Here is a 26,215-nt window from a genome sequence, read left to right as displayed (position 1 = left end):
AAACTTCCTGATAAAGGACTGCCTTCAGATGTCTTCTAAATGTCAGATAGTCGTTTATTTCTTTGACATCTGAAGGGAGGGCGTTCCACAGGGCGGGCGCCACTACCAAGAAGGCCCTCTGCCTGGTTCCCTGTAACCTCACTTCTCGCAGTGAGGGAACTGCCAGAAGGCCCTTGGAGCTGGACCTGAGTGTCTGGGGCTGAACTATGGGGGTGGAGACGCTCCTTCAGGTATAGTGGGCCGAGGCCGTTTAGGGCATCACAACATGGGGTGGGGAAGCATTTTTACAGACTTCTAAGGGCAGAAGAGGAGGGATTTTGGGGCACGGGTGACATTAGTACGTGTAGCCGTCCCCCAAATTAACTGCTCCTGAATCCTCCCTCCTTTCAGTCCATTTGCTTGGTCTTTACAGAGGGCAGAAGTATTTTTAGCAGGACACTAGAAAACCCCAGCAGTACCATATATTTAGATCCTGGTCTCAGATTTGCATTTATAGCCAGCCTGTCTAAAGCATCTGGCGTCTCATGACAAATGAAAGTGTCGCTGTGCGCTGTGTGTTTTGCATAACCTCTCTCTCTCCCCGGAGCACCATTTTGAAATTCCTAGCAAGAAAGCCTTGTTTGCGGATATCAGATGTAAGCAAAACATGTGTACAACTATAGTAGATACTGAGAATACTGATGAAAACCGAAGCCAGGATATCTGGTTTCTTATGTATTTGTATGGCATTGCTCTCAAATATTTAGCATTCAGAATGAAACGTTTTCAAATTATGCAAGGACGTATTCCCTTACCTGTGCTAGTTTCTCCCAGTACAGCTGTGGCGCAACAGAAGAAATGGCACACACCAAACTGCCCAGATTTTGAGGTGCTCTTACATTTTTCCTCCAGTCTTGACATCATTTTCTCAGTTCCTCAGTTGAAGGTGACTTGGAAACTACAACTAATCCAGAATGCGGCAGCTAGACTGGTGACTGGGTAGCAGCCGCCGACACCAGTCTTGAAAGACCTACATTGGCTCCCAGTACGTTTCCGAGCACAATTCAAAGTGTTGGTGCTGACCTTTAAAGCCCTAAATGGCCTCGGTCCAGCTCCGAGGGCCTTCTGGCAGTTCTCTCACTGCGAGAAGTGAGGTTACAGGGAACTAGGCAGAGGGCCTTCTCGGTAGTGGTGCCCGCCCTGTGGAACGCCCTCCCATCAGATGTCAAAGAAATAAATGACTACCTGACATTTAGAAGACATCTGAAGGCAGTCCTATATCAGGAAGGTTTAAATGACTGATGTTTTAATGTATTTTTAATCTTTTGTTGGTAGCCGCCCAAAGTGGCTACGGAAACCCAGCCAGATGGGCGGTGTATAAATAATAAATAATATTATTATTTTATTATTCCTAAGGTTCCAGATTGCATAGCTGCCAAAACACTGCATTCGAATACAGTGGTACCTCGGGTTACATATGCTTCAGGTTACAGACTCCGCTAACCCAGAAATATTACCTCGGGTTAAGAACTTTGCTTCAGGATGAGAACAGAAATCATGCAGCGGCGGCGCAGCAGTAGCAGGAGGCCCCATTAGCTAAAGTTGTGCTTCAAGTTAAGAACAGTTTCAGGTTAAGAACGGACCTCCAGAACAAATTAAGTTATTAACCCGAGGTACCACTGTATTTTCTGGTTTTAAATCCCCCTGAATAATTGCTGAATTATCCTCACAAATATACTACCAAACCTGAACACACTTGGCTCCAGGGAATGAGCCACAATACCACTGGTGAATCCTCACATGTCAGCATCATTTGACTGCCAACCAAAACAGAGAAGCCCTTCAAATATGTAAAAGAAACCATGTTGGCAGGCTATTACTTCGAATCTGGGAGACACCGAGCTCTACTTCAGTATGGTATGATTTTAAAAATGGCTTCACTTTGAAACACAGTCTTACCTTGGGTTTTCAAACAGCTTAGTTCTCAAACGTTTTGACTCCCGAACGCCGCAAACCCAGAAGTGACTCTTGTTCTGGTTTGTGGACTATTTTTGGAAGCCGAACATCCCAACGGGGCTTCCGTTTGGCTTTGGTTTCCAAACGTTTTGGAAGTCAAACGGTCTTCCGGAATGGATTCCGTTCGACTTCCAAGGTACGACTATAAAAGCAAGGAGGCTTCTTGAGGCCTGCCTCATGGGGGAAGTAGCTGTAGTAGTTAAAACTGGTTGCATAGTGAAGATATGGAGATGATGTCATAGGCACATGCATGGAACAGAGTTCATATGCACAGGTACTCTCAGATTTTCTCAGCCGGGTTACTAGGGTTGCAGCGGTGTGGCCAAGTTATATTCTTTTCTGAGTCCTCCTTCCTTGCAAAGACACTGTGCACACTTGAGCATTGCAGCTTTACAAAAAGCTCAGCACCTAACTAAACTGCAGTGTCTTACTTTGGTTCAAAAGGTCTCCCTGCTGTCACAGTTGAAATTCATACAGAGGCCAAAGTCAAAACACAAGTGCTAAAGACACCAGGTCTCTATGTCCAGATCATCAGTGTCCAGATCAAGGGAAGTAATAGTACCACTCTATTCTGCCTTGCTGAGACCACACCTGGAATACCATGTCCAATTCTGGGCACCATGATTTAGGAAGGGTGCTGAGAAGCCAGAATGTGTGCAGAGAAGGGCAACCAAGATGATTGAGGGTCTGGAAACCAAGCTTTACGAGGAGCGCTTGAAGGTAGCTGGGTATGTTTAGCCTGGAAAAGAAGTGATTGAGAGGACAGACGATAGCCATCCTCAAATATCTCAAGGGCTGTCACATGGAAGAGCGAACGAATTGTTTTCTCCTGCTCTGGAGGGTAGGGCTCAAACCAGAACTTTCTGACAGTAAGAGCTGTTCAAGAGCGGAACAGTCTCCCTTCGGAGGTTGTAGATTCTCATTCCTTGGAGGTTTTTAAGCAGAGACTGGATGGCCATCCGCCATGGATGCTTTAGCTGATGTTTCTTCATTGCAGGGTATTGGACTAGATCAGGGGTCGACAAGGTTTATCTTGCCTGGGCCGGATCGGTTCTGCAGAGATCCCTCTGTGGGCTGGATCATGCGTCCATGCGTCTGCGCGCCCTTGATTTTTGGCGTCTGCATGCCTGCGATTTTCGGCACCGCAGAAGTGAGTCCTCACGCTACCCTGCACTGGTTTAACACAGTGCACGAGCAGGCGTTAGAGTGGGCCTTAGGTTGGTGACCCCTGGACTAGATGATCATTGGGGTCCCTTCCAACTCTACAGTTCTATGATTCTGTATCAATGCCGTTCTCTAAGACCAAACACTCCAATTCTCCCATCTCAGCTCAGAGGCTTCTAGCATTAGCGGAGAACCACATGCATGCCTTCTCTCTCTTCAAGGGTCTCAATCCATACTTCCAAATACTCATCAAAATTCAGTCATTAAATGAACAGCAAGGCAGCCCTCATTCAATCATCAAAATATATCCATTTTTGACTCTTGATTCAAACCAGGCAGTTAAATACAGTCCATTCGGCAATTTCCAAGGTTAGATTAAATTAATAATTCAAAATTGACCGGCAATAATAAATTCTTCTACTATTAAAGTTCATCCAGGAAATAATTTCCTCACATGGATTTACTCTACAAATTCATTCATTCCATAATGGGCTGAAAAACCCTCAGCCAAGTAAATTAACTAAGCTCATTTTACCTGACAATCAAACGGAGGTGAGAAAAGCAAGATTTCTGTACTGTGCCTTGACTGGTTCTTAGGAACAAAAATGTATACCTTGTTTTGAAACACTAAATTTTAAAAATAGAAACACATCACTGCAGCTGCATTGGCACCAATAGCTGAAAAGGCAAGCTGATAAAGGAAGCCTGATCTTACTTAGCATTATATTTTCAGAAATTAAGAAGATAAGGAGGACATATACAGGCTATACCGGGATATATAGACGTTTATGTTGTTGTCTATCATGCTTGTGTTGTTGCTGTTTTTGTATATATGACAAATGCAACCTTAAAACAAGAACATGGTTGAGCACTAACTGCACATTATAAATATATTTGCCAAAGGCATAGATTCTTATCTTCCATATTCTGAATAAATGTGACATTTTCCTAAGTCTCTTTTCATAAGTTTATTTAAAAAGTTCAGAACGTATGTATTAATTTTAAAGCCTCCTTCAGATTATTTCGTACTGAGTAACATTCTGAAATCTAGGTTAAAAGTGTACCTCTGCATGACAAGTACATTAAAACCTTCATCCCGAATCCAGAAGTTACTTGATACAAACTTGTCACATTGACTTCAATAGGACAGAAGGAACAACCAACTTTTCCTTGACAGAAGCCACTGACGAGAAGAGCATCATCATACATTGTACAAAACAGCAAACAACTTCGTCAATAAGTTAAAACACAATATTGTATGTGGATCATTTAAATACTATTTGTTTTAGTGAGGGGGCAAGCATTAGTACCTTCTCTCTTTTTCCTTATCTACACAAGATAAACAATAGTTTAAAAAAAAAAATTCACATTTTCTGCCCACAAATAGAAATGTTTACATTATTGTGCTTTGTATAACAGAGCTCCAAACAATGCAAAACAGACTTCAGGCCACAGTGAGCCACGTACAAATAAAATATACTATGAGAACTTCTTCAGAGATACAGTATTTCACTTCGTCCTGATCATCAAGTTTCAAATCTCTTTGAACTGCTGCCCATAAGGTATGTGACAAATTATTTTTCTTTTCTTTTTTTTGTACAATGCCCCCTGTTATCTCCTAATGATGGGGACATGGCAGGAAAGTCTTGAACTGTGGTTAAAGGTCAATGATACACTATTAAAAGCAGTGCTATTTTTCTAGAAAAATAGATGCCCAAACTCACCATGAACTCACCTCGTTCTCTTAGAATGGCAATGGTGCCCACCTGAGAGTTCCGATGAGTTCCAGCTGGGGAAAAAACCCCTGATTAAAATTAGTATGGGTTGCTATTTTCCCATGAGTGAAATCCCACTGGGAATTATCTGTAAAAAGGAGCCACGTTGGGATGTGGTCCCCTTTTCAATGCTCTGAGAATAAGAGGAATTGCTCATACCCCTCCCTGAGTCACCTACCCCTGCATCCTATTTCCTGTAATGACCAACTGGGAACCTCAAGGAAGTCCACAAGCTCTTCTTAAATCCTTAATGCTTTAACTAACCACCCATCTGTGGGATGTGATACATAGATAACAGTCAAATACAACATTCCAAGGATGGCCAGCAACTGTATTCTGAGCGGCCATACTGCGTTGCCAATGAGTAAGCAGTGAAGGACTCTCACCCACCAGCGATGCTCCCTCAAAAGTGGTCCTGAGTGGGGGCTCCAAGAAAAACCTGGATTTGAGGTTGGAAGGAAGCTATAAGCAATTTAGGTGAAAGGGGACCATTTGAGTCAGATGGCCATTCGAGTAGGTGACATCATTTTCTCCTACATCCATTAGCTCCTAAAGTGATACCGGACCCTGTAGATTCAAACACAGGCTTTAACTAACCACTCATCTGTGGGATGTGATACATAGATAACAGTCAAATACAACATTCCTTGTTTTCCTAGAGTGGACTTGCAAGGGGATGTTTGGTCCAGGCAGTTGGAACTTCCTGTTTCCTCCTGGCCTGGGACATACTTCCTCTTGCATGTGACTAGAGGTGGGCATGAGTTTACCTGGGCAGGTAACAAAACCAAAGGCACGCAGCCCTCCTCCCTCTCTTTTCCATCTTCCTTTTGTCGTGTGAACTGCAGTGACTGCCAGTCTGCAGTCACTGGGATTAACCCCCCCATAGATCCACATGTATATACTTTGTAACTAAGTCTGCCTTCAGGGATCCATCTGTGAACTGAATGTGTGAGTAAACTTCTTTTATACACATTGCACAAGATTGTGTCGTGTCTATTCTTTTAGGAGGGATATAAAGGGATTTTACCAGGAATCTAATATTGAGAAGCTTAAACAAGCTTGCAACAAGCTAACCGCTGTGCATTTAAAAGGGGAATGTAAAACTCTGCTAAATTACAGAACTTGGTAGCACAAGTTAGGGAGGATATTAATAAACAATATATCCTCTCCTGCCTCCCTGAACATTCCCACAAAAACTTCCATTTCGACTAAGCACCAAAAGCCACTGCTAAATAGTCCATGGCTTGTCATACAACTGGTACCACCCACCTGCGTTTTTCTAGTTTTGGGCAGAGATCAACACCCAGAGATTCAGCGAGCTGTGGTGTAGGCATTAATGGTGGGCTGTATTTGGTGACCCTTAGTTTGGGCAGAATAGACATCTTTGTTCTTGACTTAGGGACATTTGCTGCAAGAAATGTTCAAAATGGCTGCCTGGTATTACTTTTTCCTTATATACAACTTTTATGTAGCTTATTCCCTGCCCCACCCCCCATCCTCAGCTGTAGAAAAGAGTTCTTCAGAGTTCCTGAAGCAAGACATCAGTTTGCTTGTGCGTTGACCAACTGAACAGTGAATACATCTTTTACAGCATCTCCATTGGAAATGGCTGAAGCATTCCACAATCAAAGACGCCTTGTGGGCAAGATAAATACATGTCATTGTTTTAGATTGGTCAGTAGAGTTGAATGACTTCTTCCCATTCGTTGATAGGCCAGATTCCATTGGGCTGGACGTTGGGTGGAGAGTTTTTCCAGTCCCACATCTTCACGGGTATCTTCCACTCTTTACCATAGTTGGCTTCGATGTAGTGGAGAGTTTCACATGGCACACGTACCTTGAGTTCTACGAACTCAGTCCAACATAGTGTAAATTTGGGAAACAGATACCTGTGTTGCAGAAAAAGAACAGGAAGGTCAATGATGAAGGAAAGGGGCTTTGTAATCCAATCAGTGAAATGTGGTGCTACTTCGTAGAATCTGCATACAGATAATGTTGCAAGAATTCTGGGACTGAGTAAAAGTGTCTGCATCCAGATTGCATACTGCAGAATTTGGGCTAAAATGGCTTCTACAACTACATACTAAACACCTTTGCATGACTTATAAAGACATACTTTGGTTTTCCAACAGCTTAGTTCTGCTTCCTGCAGTCAATCAGAAGCTGTGCTTTGGTTTTCGAATGTTTTGGAAGCCAAACGGACTTCCGGAATGGATGCCATTCAACTTCCAACGTACGACTGTACTGGCAAATTTGGGTTGAACAATTATAGTTAACCAAGAGGGTCCTGAACAACAAACCCGCTTCCACAAAATGCCTGCATTTTTGCAATGGGAAAACTCACTAGAAAACATGGGAAAACGCTTGTCTAACCTCGCTGCAAACCAATCAGAATGAAATGCTCATTAAGTAGCCAACACTGTCCATTCTCCCTGCGAACAAATCAAGATGAATGCTGAACAGGTCCCCTAGAACCACACCTAGTTTTCTCCAAACAGTGGTTTGAAAGCCACTGGTGGTTTGAAAACGTGGTCTGCAATTCCCTTGTGGTTTATCGTTTTTATATTGGTGGTAGAATAAAGTTGCACTACACCAATTGCTAAGAATATCTCATGCTGCAGTTTGTCAAGCTCTATTTCCTTCCCCCACAGATGCCAAGTCTGACTCATACTTGAATTTCTTGCCCGATTTGGCCTGAGTTCCACCATTCCACACGTGGTCATCCTCTTCATAGAAGAAAAATATATCGAGCTTTACTTCATCCTCTCCTTGAAAGGAGAGCTCCAAGCTGTCTTCAACCTGTAAGGTAGACAGGGGAAAAGCACCTTATATGACACAGATAATATTAAAAGAGGCTGCAAAAGTCAAACACTGCAAACATACAAGAGGGACACATGCCAGGTCTTTGTGCAACGATTTTTAGGCACAAATGGAATGATTCATGTTTGAGTTTTCTTTATTTTATTTTTTTTCTGTTACTAAAGAATGCTTAAAATAAAGCAGCATCTGCTGTAGAGAACCCAATCCGCACCACGCTCCCAATCTGGATTGGGGATCCGGCACCAAGTCTCCTGTTGAAAACCTTCCCAGACGACTTGCCGACCCAAGTATTGCTTGCACTACATGGCACCCTAGGGGTTGGGGTGTTGGCTTTTCGCAGTGTAGTAACGCTGCAGAGAGCTTGCTGGGGAGAGCTTGCATTAAAAAGAAAAGGGACTCAAAAATAACTTAAACAAGGTTTTAATAAGAAAAACAAAAACTCCTTAAACACTAAATACATCTACAAACAAACACGACCCAACCACCAACCCATCCCCCAGGGTAAATGGCAGAGCTAGGTGCTGCTCCTTATATACTGCACCCAATTCCTGATGCAGCTTAATCAATGCAACTCAGCAGCACCTGCTATGGTTCACAGCTGTAAAGCTGGAACTCGTCAGCTTGCTCTGGCCCTTGCTCCGGCCCCTTAAAGGTATACACATTGGGTGAAACAATGGTGAACCTTTACATTTAAAGAAACAGTTCAACATGGGGAACTAGCAGCTGCAGCAGAAAAGGGTATGCTTTGGCAGGAAACAAGAAGCCAGTTGGGACCTCACTCCAGACTGAGAGCTGGTGCTTCTTCAAAATAGAGAGATCATTTAAGCATGCATTTTTTAAAAAATCATAACCTGTAACTGGGCTTTGTAAAGAAAACCAAGGCTGTTCTAACAGTTTGGCTCTTTAGTCACACCAGGATTTAATGGCCTGTTTGAAACCATCTTATCCATATACAAATAAACATTTATTCATGGTTATCAGGTATACTGTATGAGAAGACTATTTATATAGCCAGCCTTTCCCCCCAAGAAGCTCAAGGCAGCATACATTTTTGCCGGGCCTGATGCTCAGGATGCCTAGAGGTCTGTGGAGTGGGGTGTGTCGTTTCGGGGTTTGTGCTAAGGTCAAGTTTTAATTTCGGAGAGCCTTCATTTTTTGCTGTTACTGGTATGAACGCTTTGCATCTTTATTGCTGGACTTTATCATGACTTATGTAACGACAGCTTACTTTTATTGCATGCTTGTTTTCATTTATGGCTTATGACTGCTTTTGCAACTAAATAAATCTTTTGGTGTGGTAAGCTGTGATATATCAATATATCGCCCAAAACCAGTTTGAAGTCCATATCGTGATATTGGTTCCATAATTTTTGACCCGATATATGACCCGGCAATATATCATGAATCAAGATGTGTGTGTATGTGTGTGTGTGTGTGTGCGCGCGATCTATGCAAAAATCACAATGTGAGGGAAGCTTTTAATGTTTGGTGGATTACTGTATTTTAATATTTTGTTGAAAGCTGCGCAGAGTGGCTGGGGAAGCCCAGCCAGATGGGCAGGGTATAAATAATAAATTATTATTATTGTTATTATTATTAATGCCTCTACATAGCTTCATCCTTATTTCAGACATCGTGGTATATCAGTATATCACAATGTTTAGTTGCTGATATATCACGATGTTGAAAACCAGAAATTGCCCAGCCCTATAAGCCTATAAGGGACGCGGGTGGCGCTGTGGGTTAAACCACAGAGCCTAGGACTTGCCAATCAGAAGGTTGGTAGTTTGAATCCCCGCGATGGGGTGAGCTCCCATTGCTCGGTCCCTGCTCCTGCCAACCTAGCAGTTTGAAAGCACGTCAAAGTGCAAGTAGATAAATAGGTACCGCTCCGTCTGGAAGGTAAACGGCGTTTCCGTGCGCTGCTCTGGTTCTCCAGAAGCGGCTTAGTCATGCTGGCCACATGACCCGGAAGCTGTACGCCGGCTCCCTCGGCCAATAAAGCGAGATGAGCGCCGCAACCCCAGAGGTTAGGCCACGACTGGACCTAATGGCCAGGGGTCCCTTTACCTTTATAAGCCTATATGCTGGTTTGAACATGGAAAGGCAACATATAAATAAACAACGCTGTTGATACATAGTTCTGTCCTCCCACCCATTTTGTCCTTACAACAATCCTGTGAAGTGGGCTGACTAAGAGTCCCTGGGTCACTCAGCAACCTTCATGACTGTGAAGAGATCTGAACCCAGATCTCCCCAGTCCAGCATCCACTACTCCATGGTAGCTCTTCCAACACACAATATTTTCTTCCTGTTAGAGCCTAGCATTGCACACCCTGGAAAGGAGGGGTTACAAACAGGGCAAAGTGCCCAAGTCAGGTGTGTTATCCACCAACCTTGCCAAACTTGTGCTTTAGTGGCAATCCTGCCTTCTGAAATGCTGGAATGATATCTGGCTGGTAGTCTTGAATGAAAATCCCCAAGTCCACATCTTTGCTGTAAGGAATAATATTGCACTGCCTGTACCAACCTGAAAACACAAGAGTTCTGTGAGTTTCATGGCAGAAAGCTGGGACGTTACAGACCCAAGCCCACAAAATCTACCAGCCTATGAAGATTTCTCCTAGTTTGCTGGGGACTTGCAGAGGAGGGGATGGCAAAGGCTGTAAGGATATGGTGGCGAATTGGGGTTAGGGGGTGGAGCAAGTTAAGGGTCGCAGTGCCTAGTTCTCTCCCATCACTACATAAAGAAGACTGATGACATTCATTCCAGGAACATTCCAAAATTTTGGCGAGTACTGGGGTGTTTAAGGCTTAAGTCATTTAACCATACATGTTTCAAGCTGTTTTGGTTCATATCTCAGTTTTGGAATATGAAAATGTGTCTCTGCACGTTTGTGGGTTTTGCAGCACCTGTTAAGACACCCCTGAGTAATTGAATGCATTCAGTTCTCAATCTTAGCGACCAAACATGACCACAAGCTCCTTACCCAGGCAAGTTCCACTGCTCAGCCAGAATTTGACTCCTAAACTGTTTAATGTCAGAGAAGCAAGATGCAGCAAGGCCTTGGCTTTCTTTCTGAATTCAACAGCATCCAGAGATACATCATCAGGATACAGCTAAAAAATAAAAGGGAAATTGTAAACGCCTCTTGCATTATTTTCATACAGTCAAGTGTTTACAGCTCCCACCAAACTACTTTTTTCTGCTGTTTCAGTATTTTAACTTTTGTTATGTTTTAAAGTAGGGTTGTAATTTTCCTTATTTTATCTTTTTGTATATCGCTTTGAAGTCTTTTACAATCAAGTGGTATATACATTTTCTGAAATAAATAAATCAATATTTAATGAACTTCAAGATATGTTCAAACCCAGGTAAATAACCATTTTTGATACAGATTTTTTTCTATGCCAGTATCTACTGCCGTAGCAGAGAAAATACTATTATTTTCCTGCTTTCCTATATAAGATAGATTCACCATTGTTTCCATGCACTGGATTTTCATTCTTTGGCGCCACCAAGTGTTAAAGGATTATAGCAAATCTTATTTATCAGTATTGTACTGTGGCTGGCTTCGGGACTATAATATTAAGCTACCAGTGGGCTGGATGGCTAAAAGGGTTCATAGGTTTCAAGCTATTTCCATTAACATTTAAATCTGAAACAGGACTCTGGGGTCAGGAAGCAAAGAACCATGCAGATATTTCTATGTACCAAGGGGAGCTTTGACTTGTGATTCATGAACAGCACTCTTCCACACTTTACAGCAAACGTTTCTAACTGTAATTCATTGGACCTTGGAATACATGAGAGTAAATTATTTAAACATGAGCCACTTAAGAGATCAGAAGCTAGCTTCACCACCATTGCTTATCTCTGGAGGTGAAAAAAAAAGGTAAAGGACCCCTGGACGGTTCAGTCCAGTCAAAGGCGACTATGGGTTGCGGTGCTCATCTCCACTTTCAGGCCGAGGGAGCCGGCGTTTGTCCACAGATAGCTTTCCGGGTCATGTGGCCAGCAGAGCTAAACTGCTTCTGGCACAGCGGAGCACAGTGACAGAAGCCAGAGCGCATGGAAACTCCATTTACCTTCCCGCCACAGAGGTACCTATTTATCTACTTGCACTGGTATGCTTTCAAACTGCTAGGTTGCTGGGAAAGAGCAACAGGAGCTCACCCCATCGTGGGGATTTAAACCGCCAACCTTCTGATCAGCAAGCCCAAGAGGCTCAGTGGTTTAGACCACAGTGCCACTTACGTCTTATCTCTGTAGTATCCATATAGCATATATAAATCAGCAAGGCAGGAGGAGTTAAATCAGGATTGCACAAATCACAATCCAGCCATGCACCGAAACAGCTCACTGTCTGCTTGACTACAACTCTCCCCTCTTATTTTCACAATCAGAGGCAAGCCGTTTAGTAGGCCACTGCGTGTGGTTCATAGGCAGATTTGGGCTTGGTGGGTCATAGGGTGTGCAAGTCTGCAGTAAGATATTTTCATATGGTTCTACAGTCTGGGAACAAAGGCATCCATCCACACAGTCTAGATCAGTGTTTCCCAAACTTGGGTCCTCCATCTGTGTTTTTTGTTTTTGTTTTTGGACTACAACTCCCATCATCCCTAACTAGCAGGCCCAATGATCAGGGATGACTGGAACTGTAGCCCCAAACCCCCCCAAAAAAACAGCCAGCCAAGTTTGGAAAACCCTGATCTATATATACTAGCATTCCCATTTAAACATGTTAACTCTAATGACAACAACAACCATTTTAACCCTGGGGTGGTGGGGGAAACCAGGCAAGCAACACTGGAAAATATTTCACATTTTGAGTGAAATGCTACTTGATAACCACTAACCTGGAAGAAAGATCGAGCTTCTCTGTACCTACATTCAATAAACCTGGAGTGGGACCTTTCCTCTAGGAACTGTGATGGCTCTTTTGGAATCTGGACTGTCAACCCATCAATGGAAACACTTATTAGTTCTAGCCTGTTACAAACGAGGAAAGAGTTACATTAATCTGGCCAGAAAACAAGAGCAACTTTCATGTCTGGAAGGTGAAACGGAACGAAACACAGGAGCAGCTGCAGTCGCTTCATATGCAAAGGCTGCAGATTATCTATTTTCACCCAACTACTCCAAAATAACTCATTCCATTTGGACCAAGCGAGGTGTTCCGAAGCTGTTCAGCCTATCTGCACCAACAAGAAACAAATGCTTATGATGGGAAGGTGGAATGGAAAAAGTAAAACAGCACCAAGCTCTCATCCAGCTGAATCCCTTTAGCCAAATGGATCAGGGACTCTGCCATACAGTGGACCCTTGAGTTATGTTACCTTTGGGTAACTTAACTTTCGGGTTGCGAACACGGCAAACCCGGAAGAGCGCAGAAGCACTCTATTGCGCCGCACATGTGCACAGAAGCAGTTCCACTAGACACAGACTTTTCGGGGCACATAAGTTCATATCCAGAGGGTCCGCTATACTAGAAACAACCCATCGGATACAAGGGCAGAGGTACATTACTTGCTTAATGAAAGATTTGAGTGCCTTTTCCCCTTGGGGGACCATCCTTATTTTCAGCTACTTGCATTTAAGGATGTGTTGCAACATCATGAGCAACAAGCTGTTTATTTCCCAGCTACTTCTTCTGTTTGGCACCATTTTGAAGCCTCAGAGCCCAGTGGCAACCACATCCTGGTGATAAAGGATTTCCCAAGTTTAAGATGCATTTATTTGGCCTGTCCTGATTTTATAGCCAAACATCATCACCGCACGATTCCCTGTTCTAGTATCATGCATCAGGGTGGGAGAAGAATATTGTCGGATCATGAATGTAGAACTTTTATCCATTGCTGTAATCTCATTGACTGCAGAAACCCTGCACATCTGATTTCATTCGTTGTTCAGCAAGGATACAAGGCAAGCCGGACAGCTGTGTGCTTTGTATGAAAATCTCGTGCATCAAATAGAAACAGAAAACACTGCCTTGCCATTTCTTACTTGTCGTAGGCTCCCGGGTAGCGGCCAAATGGCAACTTCCGAAAAGGTACAAACTTCCGGTCCATGTGTCGCTTCAGCCGCAGCTGTCCGTGCCAGAGGTAGTTCCCACTCCTCTCATAAAAGACCACCAGATGGATGGCATGCGCTGCCAGCCTGAAAATGTAGTGTAAGGGAATCTCCATCCCAGAGAGGTCGTCCATCCCTTCTAGACGTGGGTCTTTGCTCTGGAGCTTTAGCCACTGGAAACCCACTCTCTCAGCAGCTCGGAACAGGCCCATCTGAAATTGACACGCTGCATTTTGGCTCAGTACATTAAACACACACACACACACACACAGTCCTACTTTGCAAAGCACTTGCTCTTCTGTTTCAGAATGAAACAGAAACCCCTCTCTATGGGAATGCAATTATTCTTACAATCTCCTTTTTAGTTCTAATAAATACACTTAACCAACTTACTTGGCTTCACACAGTTCTCTGAATACCACTTCACATTTATTTTCATACACTTCTTTAAGTGCAAGAAGTGTATTAAAACCTCTTTTGTGCTTTTCTGCAGTTTTCCTCCTGATTAACAATACTATCTGTTAAGATATGAAACCCAAAACAAAAGAAACACAACCTTCAAATACGAACCACAGAGAGACACACTCCAAGACATCCGTTGCTGTTGTGAGGTACCTTCTAAGCAACATTTGCCTTGTGGTCAAGTCACTCACCATGTGACTCCCCCTTTCTCAAAAATTCCTGAGAAATGCACCATAAATGTTTTGATATTTTGTTTCTATGCTTACTCAATCTAAAAGTTGCAAAGTTTAGCATAGATAGGTAAATAAAGATGAGACAAATTTACCTCAAGTTTCCAGGCTTTGTCCAGGACGGCAAAGGTGGTGAAGTCCCGTCGAGCACAGAGGTATCTGCATTCTGAGTGGCTACTATCAGGAGAGGTCCTAAGCTGCTTCAAGTCTGTGTCAATTAGTCCCAGAAGCAATGGATCAATCAGATGCACAGGTATGTTGTGACTGGACATCAAACTAATGAATTTCTTAACAACGTGCTGTGTAAAGAGACAGGAAAGGGGAAAAAACATCTTTAAAAAGCTTTTGAAGACCCCTAAGTCAATAAAGTATAGGGACGCGGGTGGCGCTGTGGGTTAAACCACAGAACCTAGGACTTTGCAATCAGAAGGTCGGTGGTTTGAATCCCCACAACGGGGTGAGCTCCCGTTGCTCGGTCCCTGCTCCTGCCAACCTAGCAGTTCGAAAGCACGTCAAAGTGCAAGTAGATAAATAGGTACCGCTCCAGCGGGAAGGTAAACACCATTTCCGTGCGCTGCTCTGGTTCGCCAGAAGCGGCTTAGTCATGCTGGCCACATGACCCGGAAGCTGTACGCCGGCTCCCTCGGCCAATAAAGTGAGATGAGCGCCACAACCCCAGAGTCGGTCATGACTGGACCTAATGGTCAGGGGTCCCTTTACCTTTTAAGTCAATAAAGTAACAATAACGGGTATCATACCGGTCAAAGAAGCAAAAGAGATCTTATATATCTTATACTCAGGGCTGCCTCTGAAGACGGTTCAGAAACTTCAGCTAGTGCAGAATTCAGCGGCCACGATGCTCACTGGAGCAAGACAGTTTGGGCATATTACACCGATCCTGGTCTGACTGCACTGGCTACCGATTAGTTTCTGTGCCCAATTCAAAGTGCTGGTTTTGACCTATAAAGCCTTAAACAGCTCAGGACTGCAATACCTCTTTCATGTGCCGCCTCCTTCTTGAGAGGTCCAGAGGGTGGCAACATGAGAACAGGCCTTCTCTGCAGTGGCTGTGGAATGCTCTCCCCAGGGAAGTTTGCCTGGTGCCTTCATTAGACACCTTTAGGCGGCAGGCAAAAACATTCCATTTTAACCAGGCCTTCGGCTGACCTAATCAACATCCTATACCCTTTAAAATGTGGCTCTTTTAGGGGGGTGTTATTGGATTAATGTTTTTATTTTTATTTCATATAGTGTGACCTTTTTGTGACCCGCCCTGAGACCACCGGGTGTGGGGTGGTATATAAATTCAATAAATAATAATAATAAAATAATAATAATAAATACTTTCAGTGCAAAAGTACTTACCCACCGGCTACCATCTTGTCCTGCTTTGTTCCCTTTAATCTTGGGGAAAACAGCTCCATTCTAAGAAAACCAAACAACAGAGAAGAGGCTTTGCAAGTCAAGTCCTAGTGCCACCACCAAGACAATTAATGCATTTAAAAAAAATATTTGAACTAATCTATTTTCAGCTGGAAGAGTACACACTTCCTCTGTTGACTAACCTTCTGACATACTACACTGGAATCAAACTATAAAGATAGCAAGGGAGCTAGAAAGCTCCACTCCACTTGACTAGAAAATGGCCAGACCGTAACCTGGAACATATGAAATCTGACTTTAACCATGTTTAAGCCATATTGATTTCATTGGCATTTACTACCAAGCAAGAATACTCAATACCAAGCAAGTCTCAATCTCGCGTCTCCCATCTTATTTTAACAAATCACTATAAACACTTGTTTGGATTCGTTCTGCTGAATGTAGCTGTGTGGTGGTGTTGTTTTTAAGTGAGCTGCCAGAGTTCTTACCCTTGGTGATAAATAGTATTTATAATAGTACAGCTGGAACAGGAGAAAGACTGAGCTTGTCAAAGTAAGAAGGCCCAAAACCACGTTCTTGTTAATTCTCTGCATTAGTCTTCAGGGCTCTCTTGACTATCAGTTGAAAGCAGAAGCTTCGTTCTTCTCATCTTTTCAAGTAGCCTACCAACGTCTCTCCAGTGGAAAATAAAGCTGGGGAAAAGGGGAGGGGGGAACTTGAATTCAATGAAGTGTTTGTAACAGTTTTATATAAACGAGAATCACTGTTTTGTGCAAAGCACATTAATGCTTGTTCAAATTACTTTTAAGTCTCTTAACAATGAGAAACATCAAAGTGCTTGTGTGAGTCCCTGTTGGTTAGTAGCATAACACAGCTAGGTTCTCAGACCCCCCTCCCCACATTCTCCCAAAAGTGTTTGAAAAAGGAGGAGCTAACCTTTTTCGGGTGCTTGAAGACAGCATCCCTCCAGGGAACTGCACTATTCAGGGGGTTACTGTATTTTTTGCTCTATAAGACTCACTTTTTCCCTCCTAAAAAGTAAGGGGAAATGTGTGTGCGTCTTATGGAGTGAATGCAGGCTGCGCAGCTATCCCAGAAGCCAGAACAGCAAGAAAGATTGCTGCTTTCACTGTACAGCGATCCCTCTTGCTGCTCTTGCTTCTGAAATTCAGAATATTTTTTTTCTTGTTTTCCTCCTCCAAAAACTAGATGTGTCTTGTGGTCTGGTGCGTCTTATAGAGTGAAAAATACGGTATATTCTCCTCCTGACTCATTCAGTGATCAATCTGATGACAGGGACAGAGAATTTGCATCCTCATCAGGGTGATGGGCAGAGCAGAGAGGGATAAACCTCTCCACCAAATCCCAGTGCCATGTCTACTTTTAATCACCCCCTCCCTTTTAAATTATTACTGTCTCTGCTAAAAATCAATGGGGTTTTGCTGGTGGTAGGGTCACACTGAGTAATTCCTACCTGCAACACACTATCAAAGGTACAAAGCAATCGTAAACCAAGTTTGTTCTTTCGGAGCTTGTCATGGGCTCCCACATCCGGTGCTTAAAGCACATTCAATGCACATCTATCCCCCTGCCTCCAAAGAATCCTAGGAACTGTTGCTTACAGGTGCTGGGAACTGTAGCTTTCCCCTCGCAGAGCTACAGTTCCCAGCAGCTTCTCACATACACACGCCCTCCCATCAGATGTCAAGGAGATAAAGAACTACACAACTTTTAGATGACATCTGAAGGAAAGCCCTGTATCAGGAAGTTTTTAATGTTTGACATTTTACTATGTTTTTATATGTGTTGCGCCGCCCAGAGTGCCTGGGGAAACCCAGCCAGATGGGCGGGGTATGAATTATAAAATTATTACTTTATTTTATTACATTTGAATACCGCCCTTCATCTGCAGATGTCACAACATAAGAATATGAGATTAAAAAAAACAAAGGGATAAACAACTGCACAACTTTTAGAAGACATATGAAGGCAGCCCTGTTCAGGGAAGTTTTTAATGTTTTATCGTGTTTTTAATACTGTCGGAAGCCGCCTCGAGTGGCTGCGGAAACCCAGTCAGACGGGCGGGGTATAAATAATAAATTATTATTATTAATAATAAGCTAAGCAGCCAAATGGCTCCTTAAACCAGGGTTACAGTGGCCAAAACACAATGCCTAGTTTCCATTTTGGAGCCAGATGGCTCCAAAGCCGTATTATTTCCAATACAGCTTTTGGGGGTTTCCAACTGCACGGATAAAAATACTGTGGATAGAATTCGACGGGATGTTAGTGTGTGGAAAATGGCAAGATCCAAGGATCCCCAAGCAGGCATGCGCCTCCAAGGCGACGAAATGCGCCTGGCGAATTTCGAACGCAGCCTGGTGGGAGCAGCGGGGTTGGGCTAGATGACCCTCACGGGTCCCTCGCAACTTCTCTCCTCAGCCTCTCAACAGAAACCTCCCCGTTTAACTTTATTTAGCGGCTGCTTTATTTAATCTTGTCGTCGTCCCCCCCCCCCCTTGTCCCTGGGGCAGCGTTAAAAGAGGAGCCTAAGGCGAGCCCAGCGAGAAAGCCGCCCCACTATAAAAAAAAACACGCCTCATAGGAACTGCCTCCCCCCGCCCCGTCCCTCTTACCTGACGGTGCGCCAGGCAGGTAGGAGCCGAGCGACGGGCTTCTGCCGTAAAGCGAAGGCCGCCCTTTACGGCACCGGCAGCCTCAGGGCGGCGCGAGGAGAACATAGAGTTAAGACGGGAGGGAGGGAAGAGTCCGTTTACGCAGGCGCGCAGGTTGCCTTTTTCCCTTGAAACCTCATTTCCGGTTCCCGTTTGAAGGGCCTCTGTTTGCAGGGAGGGACGGAAAGCGGGGGTGGGGTTGTGCCCCGCACTATTCGGTGGGGAGCCGGAGGTGTTGCATCGCTTCACTTGAGGCTCCGATCCCCTTGGGGGGGGGGGGAATTAAAGCTGGCGTATACGAAGGAGGACGCCCGGTGTGCGCGTGCGCGGGAGATGCTGCGTCCCCAGCTGTTCCCAACAAGCCGCAGTTACCAACGTGTCTGAGGCTGCTGGGAGCATAAGGGGGAGGGGAGGTAGATGGAGGCCGACATCAGACTGACCTTCTGGTTACTTTTCATAGGTGTTTGACAACTGGATACACTAAAAATAAAATTAATAATAAACTATATGAACAAAGTTAAGAGGGGGACACCCACCCTGCAATCTTGCACTCAGGAGGTATGTGTTTATATTGTTGCACGTGCTGTGCGAAGTCCTGCAGCTCTTAAGGGACTGTGGAAGGCGCCAGTTTGAAAACTCTCACATTGAAGCAGCTGCACCTCAGTTCATTCATTCATTCTGACCCTAGAATGGTATGAGTTGGTCCAGTTGGAAGGGACCCAGAAGTTCTAGTCCAACTCCCTGCAATGCAGGAATCGACTAAAAAGCGTCCCCGGCACGTGGCCATGTTGCGGGGAGTACCCTGTTGCAACAGATCAATAAAGATCAAGCTTACTAGCTGCTTTGCTTCTCAATATTCTCTGGTTGGCCTCTGTTATTTTCTCCTACCAATAGGGAACCTATGTAAGGACTCTATATGGGCTCTTGGATACCCCATAAGGGAAAAGGGCATATTTTTATTTACAACAGCCATCCAACCTCCGCTTTTTTTAAAAAAAAAAAACCTTCAAGGAAGGAGAGTCCACCACCTTCTGAGTCATCATTTTGTCATTTCATACAATTTGTATACCGCTTGACTTAAAAACAAAACAAAAACACACACCTCAAAGTGGTTTACTAAAAGATGGAAAAACATGGGGTGGGGGGAGACACGACCACAGTCCTACTTTATAAGCATGCAAGAGATAAAATACTGAAACAGATTAAAATTACTTAAAACTTTCTAAGGTAGGCTTATCTAGACAAAAAAATTCCACAGGCACCGAAAGGAGCACATCAAAGGGGCCTGCTTTATTTTCATAGTTTAAATTTATCAGGTGAGGTTGCAGCGCATGGACTAGAAATGCTATTTGTAATAACTATTTGCAAAAGCAAAACCCACAACACTATGCAATCCTGGCGGCTGTTCTAAACTCAGGTCAAGCAGGACAGCTTCATCCTAGGCTAAAAAATGGAAGAGTCTAATCTACATTTAATTATTGACAAGCTGTGCCACAGTAGTGGTTTTTTTTAAAAAAAAAAAAACACGTTTGGAACTAAATCGGTTTTTCTCTTCTGAGAGCTACTGGAAGCCTGATCCAGCACTACCACTATGCAAATATATGGTTCCCCAATACGTATCTTTAAACTAGTTAAGCCCTATGTCTGAAAATATTGAATATGAGCACAGCAGCCTCATCGGCAATTACTATTAGCCCAACAATGTTTCGGTTGTTTCCGCTTCACTATTACCTATGTTACTATCAATAGCACCATATATATTAAGCCATAGCTGTCAACTTTTCCCTTTTCTTGTGAGGAATCTTACTCGGAATAAGGGAATTTCCCTTTTAAAAAGGGAAACATTGACAGCTATGTATTAAGCGCCAGATCAATAACTCACATACATTAAAGACATCAAGTGTCACTATATTTTCAGATACAGTTGCCCTCTCTGGTGAAAGAATGAAAAGGTGCAGGAATAATTCAACTAAGTATTACTAGCCTTCCTATTATCCAAGTTTGCTTTATACATCTGCTAAAACCACCTAAGAGTTACAGCATTGAGTCACAGCATTTATATTGTTTTTCAGGCAGACCTCGCAGAACAGTTTACATAAACGTATTTCATTGTAAAATATTATATATATATATATATATATATATATATATATAAAATACTTGTTTGTTTAGGAAAAGCTGTTACTGCTGCTTCTCCCCTCCCAAGGCAACAGCAATGTTCAGGCAAAGATCTTCCATACCCAAAGAAAGCCACTTCTCTATAGCATATTATCCTCAGAAAAAGCACGACAAAAGATGTATACGAGTTTTCAAAAGTTTATTAATACAAAACCCCTGCAAGATGTGTTTGACTTAAAGACACAGCAAATTAAAACACTCCATGGGCTCTAAGGCACCCCAGTTGTACAGTGTTGTGGTAGGTAGGGTTGTTGTCCGAGGGTACTTGACAAGGATGAAGAGCGAAGCACTGGGTACCTGAGGTCAGTGCACAATTTCCCCATTTAGGAAGTTCAGAGTGACAGCAGAATATCAATATGCTTTCTTATCTCAATACCTTACACTAGGAGAGTAATGATAAGAGCCATTTTGAAAAGGCACATGCAGACGTGTTTTACCGGTGGTGAAAACGAGCAGCCCACTTGCAGAGAGAAGCCGCTCATTTGTACAGTACACTAAGGGAGGAAAAGGCGGCTTAAGTTTCCCTTTCAAGTCAGTAGGCTTCCAGAACACTTCAGTTTAATTCCAAGGACAAAAGTAACGACCAGAAAATAGAGTCAACCAAGTGTGCCAACCGCATAGTAACAAAGTCAGTTGATATACCACACCAAGTTCTCACTTGCATAATTAAAATGCCAATATTTGCTGAATTAGTTTGCCTCAAAACTGTTCCTACACAGAAAGGAATCCTGTCCTAAGAGACAAGGGAGAGAACAGACAGACTTGGAGTATTTCTGCTTCCTTTAATAAAAGGAGAATGTATTGCGTTCATTACATAGCCCTCAAACTTAAACTGAATTATTAAGACTGTATTGTATAGTCACTGTATAATCATTCCACTCTTACACCCTTAAAATGCCATTCATAATATGGTTTTGTGACTTGGGCTTTCAGCTGCTCTTCAGAAACCTCTAAGCAGATTCACATAGTTTTGGATTTCAACCCAATTGTGAATTACATTTGCTGCTTTATTATACAAACGGGAGTCAAGTTGTGTTACATGATTATGTCACAGTAGACAATTCCATAATTTCTGTAAACTAAATTAACAATACACATTTTCTTCTTGCTGTAAATATACAAAAAAAACCCACCTTTCATTAGCTACAAATACAAAAATACTTCAAATTTTACAATGAGTAAGCAGACAAATTATATACACACTATGCCTTGTTTGTAACCAATCTAGCATATCTACCTGAAGAGTAAACACAATCAAATAACTGTTTTGCTCAAAACCATCAAACTGGGTAATTTGCTTTGCTCAATTGCACCAATTTCTGCATGCTTGCCACAGAATGCAAACCTATCAATGTTGTTAGTTCAAGTTTCATAAACAATATCTAAAGTGCTTAAGGCATTTCCTCGTGTCACCATACTCTAATTCCTTAAACTGATATGGAACTACGCAGCTGGGCAGCCAACAGAAGCACCTATGCCTCAGATTGTTCCACTAGCAGTAATGTTCCTCCGATAAGGATAACCCACCACTCCAAATGTATGTTTCCCAATACATGTCAAACCTCTAAACACTAGTACTGCATCTGGAATAAATATTGCAGATCCACTGAGTTGTGGAAAATTCACAGAGATGCCTGCATAATTCAGTAGAACTTGCAACTGTGACGTATTCAGTCGATTCAGAGTCTGGATCACACTTGACAGCAGATGCAAGCCATTTTAAGACAGTTAAGTGCCTCTATTAACTGTACATAGAATAAAGGCCTTACTCCAAAATTTGTAATTCCGAGAGTATAGCAGCTTGATTCTGACTAGTTAGAAGCCCATTTATACTGGTCAAAGCATCTTAAAGGTATTTACCACATTATATTTTCTTCCTTGAAGTAGTTGGCATGTTATCTGCATTGGGCATAACAAGCCAGTTATCAAAACATCTTTATTTCACAAATCAAATATGCAAAGAATAAAAATGTGAACTTAAGTGCTGCAAATACAAAGGTATACGAAGCAGAACTACATGAAGGGTCTTACAGAACAAACACATCATTACAATGGGATAAATACTGGGTTCCTTGATTGTTAGAAAACATGGTAAGACTGGGTAGAACATGGTATTTAAGGAGTTCTTAGAACATGAGACATTTTACTGTGATTTGCTACTCTTTTGCAAGAGGGACAATGGAGTAAACAGATTGGATTAGCATAGCCATTCAGGGATTCTGAGGAAGCAATTCACATGGTTCAGTTGGGAAAGCTGAACATTCAAACTCAATTCTTAACACTTCAGAGACAACTGCAGGTATCCATTTCTCACAGGTGAAAAATGCTCAGATGCACTTTATTAAAAAGTTTGCTTCATACTATTCTGCGAAATTTCTCAAGAGTGAGACAGTAGATCACAGAATGTAAAAAAACAACAACACCCCAAAACCCTAGTACCAGGTTCTATGATGGAGAAATTAATAGGGAACCAAGCTCAAAATGTTCAAAGGTTGGAAGTTACCATAAAATCCGAACATGCCATCTACATTCTTAATATATGCTTCTGACACCATGGAGGAAACTCAGAACTTATGGAGCCTTTAAAACTGGAATGTACAATCCACTTTCAAAATCTACAGGAAAAGTGCTTTAGAGGTTTGAAGATAACATCATTCCGGACATTTACCATGTTACAAAACTAAGGTGTCTGATGCATCTAGCAGTTGACTAGGTACAGTATATTACTTTGAGCCTCCGGAGCAGTTTTCAGGGCACAGCCTAGAAACTAAAGATGTGGCAACAAGCCATTAGCTTACAGATAAGAATGCCTGGTGAAACATGACTTAATTCTAAGTGTACACTTAACCTCAAACAAGTGTACCATGTGAAGTACACACTGAAACTGGCTGACAATACAAAAAATGGGACTTAAACTGCCTCATTACTGAGCTCAGGTGATTTAACAGAGGAAAATGGAAGCACTTCGAAAAGCTCCTTAAGTTGACTGGTCAGAAATACTACAATCTCTTCCATTCCTCAAAGCATTTTGCATGGTTAATGGACACTGTCCAAACACCAGTTTAAAATGCACTACTTAAGATGACTGTGTAGTTCTCGGCAATGTTATTCATGATGCCCAACTGCATAAAAACTACCTTGATTCAAAGGACAGTGATCAAAACCTAAGTATTTGTACCACACACCACCACCTTTTCATTACACTGAGTTATGGAAAGTTAGACTGGCTTTTTTAGATGGCTCTCATTTTTAAAGCTTCTGTGTATTACCCTCCAGCTCATCTCCTTTTCCGGGGTCAAGGAGTGAGCGTTAGAAACCTAGAGAGAAGAAAAGCAAGGAAGACCTTTTAGACCAAGATCATACTTGCCTTTGTTGCGTGTTATACTGAAGTTATCTGTCAAGAATCCGTAAGACAAGTAGTCAAACTTAGCCTAACAGTAGTAGATAGCTACAACCTCAAATACCCAATTCTCTTTTTTAAAAAAGATCAGTCTATTTTCCTATTACACTGCAGATTCACAGTACACTCCTGCTAACGTTTTGGTTCAGCCCCACTAGTGGTGCTTAGGCCTCAGAAGTAGCAGGAACACATTAAAGCATTGCTCAAAAGCTCTTTGAGTAACACCTGCAAAGAAAAAGCAGTTAACATGAAGTGAAAACATCATTGGGCAACATTGGTTAGGCTGCTGGCTGAACCGCTTAATCCATTTTCGCTCTTCTGCAGTGTTTTCACGGCACTTGGCACCTGCAGTCCTGTTGTCAAGGTGAGACCACCACACCAAACCTAGAAAACCGATATATAAAGGATGAGGGGTCATCAGTGCTCTCTTCTTGCTTAGAGTCAATTAAAATCATGGCAATCACTGTACATCACAGCATTTTTCTGTCTGTCCTTCGAGTATGTTGAAACCCCTATCTTCTCTGTAACTGGCCCTTTTTCACCAAAGAGCTGACCAGGGGAACAGCGAGAATGACAACGATTAACAGTGTTGTCACTTTCTGAAAAATTAAGAGGCTCAAATCCAGTTTAGCCATAGTTATATTTTGAAACAGTTGCTCTGAACTGCTTAAACAGTGCCGCCTTTTCTACTTTTAAAATCTACTGTAAATATAAAAATAAAACTCAGGTGAGGAAATTCTCGCTATCTATATAGAGAGGAGGCTGACAGTTTAGCATTTTCTTAAGTTTCTAACATAAGGTGGGGTGGGGCGGGAAGTCTAGTTTCAACAGTGTTCTATATTACACTTCAGCTCCCATTCAAGTTTGTTTTAAGGGAGGAAAATTCACAACCCTACTTTAAAAACATACAAATGTTAAAATACTAAAACAGATAAAATTACTTCAACTTTCTAAGTATCTGGGTAGGCTCATCTAAACAGGAGAAGGTCTGTGATGTATATTCAGAACAAAAACAAAATTCTTCTCCCAGGCAATTTTGTATAAGTTATGCACATTGTTTTGCAGCTAGGAGGGCTAGAGTTATAATACATTCCTTTTTTAAAAAGTGTGAGCTATAGATTTTCAGGGAGCTGTGCATCTTGTCCTCCTCCAAATACTGCTGGACTCCAACTCCCATCAGCCCCAGACAGCATAGGCAAAGGTCAGGGATAATGGGAATTACAGTCCAGCAACATTTGAAGGGTCACAGGTTAGCCACTCCTGCATTTCCCCATTAGAGGTTTCTGTTCTTCAGGCATATACAGAGCAGTAGAGCTAGTCATCAAAGTGGCTGCCAGATTTTCCTGGAGCAACCAAGTTTAATAAGCATATAAACGTGTTTAGAGGTCAGACAGTGACGCATCAATAACCCAAAAGCATCTGTGGCATTCAATGCGAGTCTTTTCCACATTACGAAATTATTCCTAAAAGTAACTGTAGAAAAATAGCCCTTGAAGCAGAAATGATGGAATGAGTTAAATTAGGTAGGAACTGACCATGAAACCTGGTAGTAGCGGCTGGGTGAATTTTGTTTTGAAGGTGTACAACAACTGCTTTGAGCTTGCGTTATAGAAAGAGAGCTGACCTGAAGAGAGAAAAGCATGTTAATACTTCTAAAAGAGTTCAGCTTATGTGTAACATTTGTCTTTTCCTTAATACACATTCTCAGAAGGGTAAAGGAGTAACACTATTTCAGCTCTCTCATGCATAGTTCTGAGGACTCCCAAGTTACCTCCATCAAAGTCGCAATAGACTCCTATCCTGTCTGGAACCAGGACATCTAGCGATTTTGCTTTGTTGTTGTGTTTGGCTGCAAATGTAGTCTGGAGCCAGTTGTTCACATGCACGCACCAACTTGTATTAGTCTTCCCTAGCTGGTCAAATTTCCCCAAATTTTTATACGCTACTCCCACACTATAGGATTTGCAATCCTTCTGGGCTTTCACTTCCCAGTAGTGTTGCCCGTTCTCAATAGTAGTATCTCCTGTAATGAAACAGAGAAGGAACAATGAACGCTTCCA

General features: G+C 42.6%; 2 protein-coding genes and 1 long non-coding RNA gene across 6 annotated transcripts in view; 1 reads left to right on the top strand and 2 right to left on the bottom strand.

Annotated features, from left to right (window-relative positions):
* LOC310668040 overlaps nt 1-26,215 on the top strand; it is a 1,372,673-nt gene that overhangs the window by 765,624 nt on the left and 580,834 nt on the right. The window lies entirely within an intron of this gene.
* FKTN (fukutin) lies at nt 4,113-18,705 on the bottom strand. 2 transcript variants are annotated; one of them, XM_083420264.1, is made up of 12 exons: nt 17,154-18,545; nt 16,839-16,896; nt 16,391-16,594; nt 15,885-15,944; nt 14,615-14,818; nt 13,762-14,039; nt 12,615-12,747; nt 10,745-10,874; nt 10,151-10,284; nt 7,606-7,733; nt 5,241-6,823; nt 4,113-5,193 (listed from the first exon to the last, which is right to left on the bottom strand). In XM_083420264.1, the coding sequence occupies exons 3-11, from the start codon at nt 16,493-16,495 to the stop codon at nt 6,610-6,612; spliced, it is 1,386 nt and encodes a 461-aa protein (XP_083276390.1). In that variant the 5' UTR covers nt 16,496-16,594; nt 16,839-16,896; nt 17,154-18,545; the 3' UTR covers nt 4,113-5,193; nt 5,241-6,609. The 2 variants fall into 2 exon arrangements, with proteins under 2 accessions (XP_083276390.1, XP_083276389.1); XM_083420263.1 differs by lacking the exon at nt 16,839-16,896 and having other exon boundaries at nt 18,539-18,705.
* The window catches only part of FSD1L (fibronectin type III and SPRY domain containing 1 like), a 33,115-nt gene continuing 27,777 nt past the window's right edge, over nt 20,878-26,215 (bottom strand). For all 3 annotated transcript variants that reach the window (XM_083420190.1, XM_083420191.1, XM_083420192.1), the window contains 3 exons: nt 25,927-26,178; nt 25,691-25,779; nt 20,878-24,539 (listed from right to left, as the gene is read on the bottom strand). In XM_083420190.1, coding sequence (XP_083276316.1) covers nt 24,417-24,539; nt 25,691-25,779; nt 25,927-26,178 — 464 coding nt within the window. In that variant the 3' untranslated portion in view covers nt 20,878-24,416. The remainder of the gene's footprint in view (nt 24,540-25,690; nt 25,780-25,926; nt 26,179-26,215) is intronic.

This window comes from Podarcis tiliguerta (genome assembly GCF_965153285.1).
Source record: "Podarcis tiliguerta genome assembly, chromosome: 17".
NCBI lineage: Eukaryota > Metazoa > Chordata > Lepidosauria > Squamata > Lacertidae > Podarcis > Podarcis tiliguerta.
Note: the sequence above shows the minus strand (reverse complement) of the source record. Positions and strands in the feature narration are given on the sequence as shown.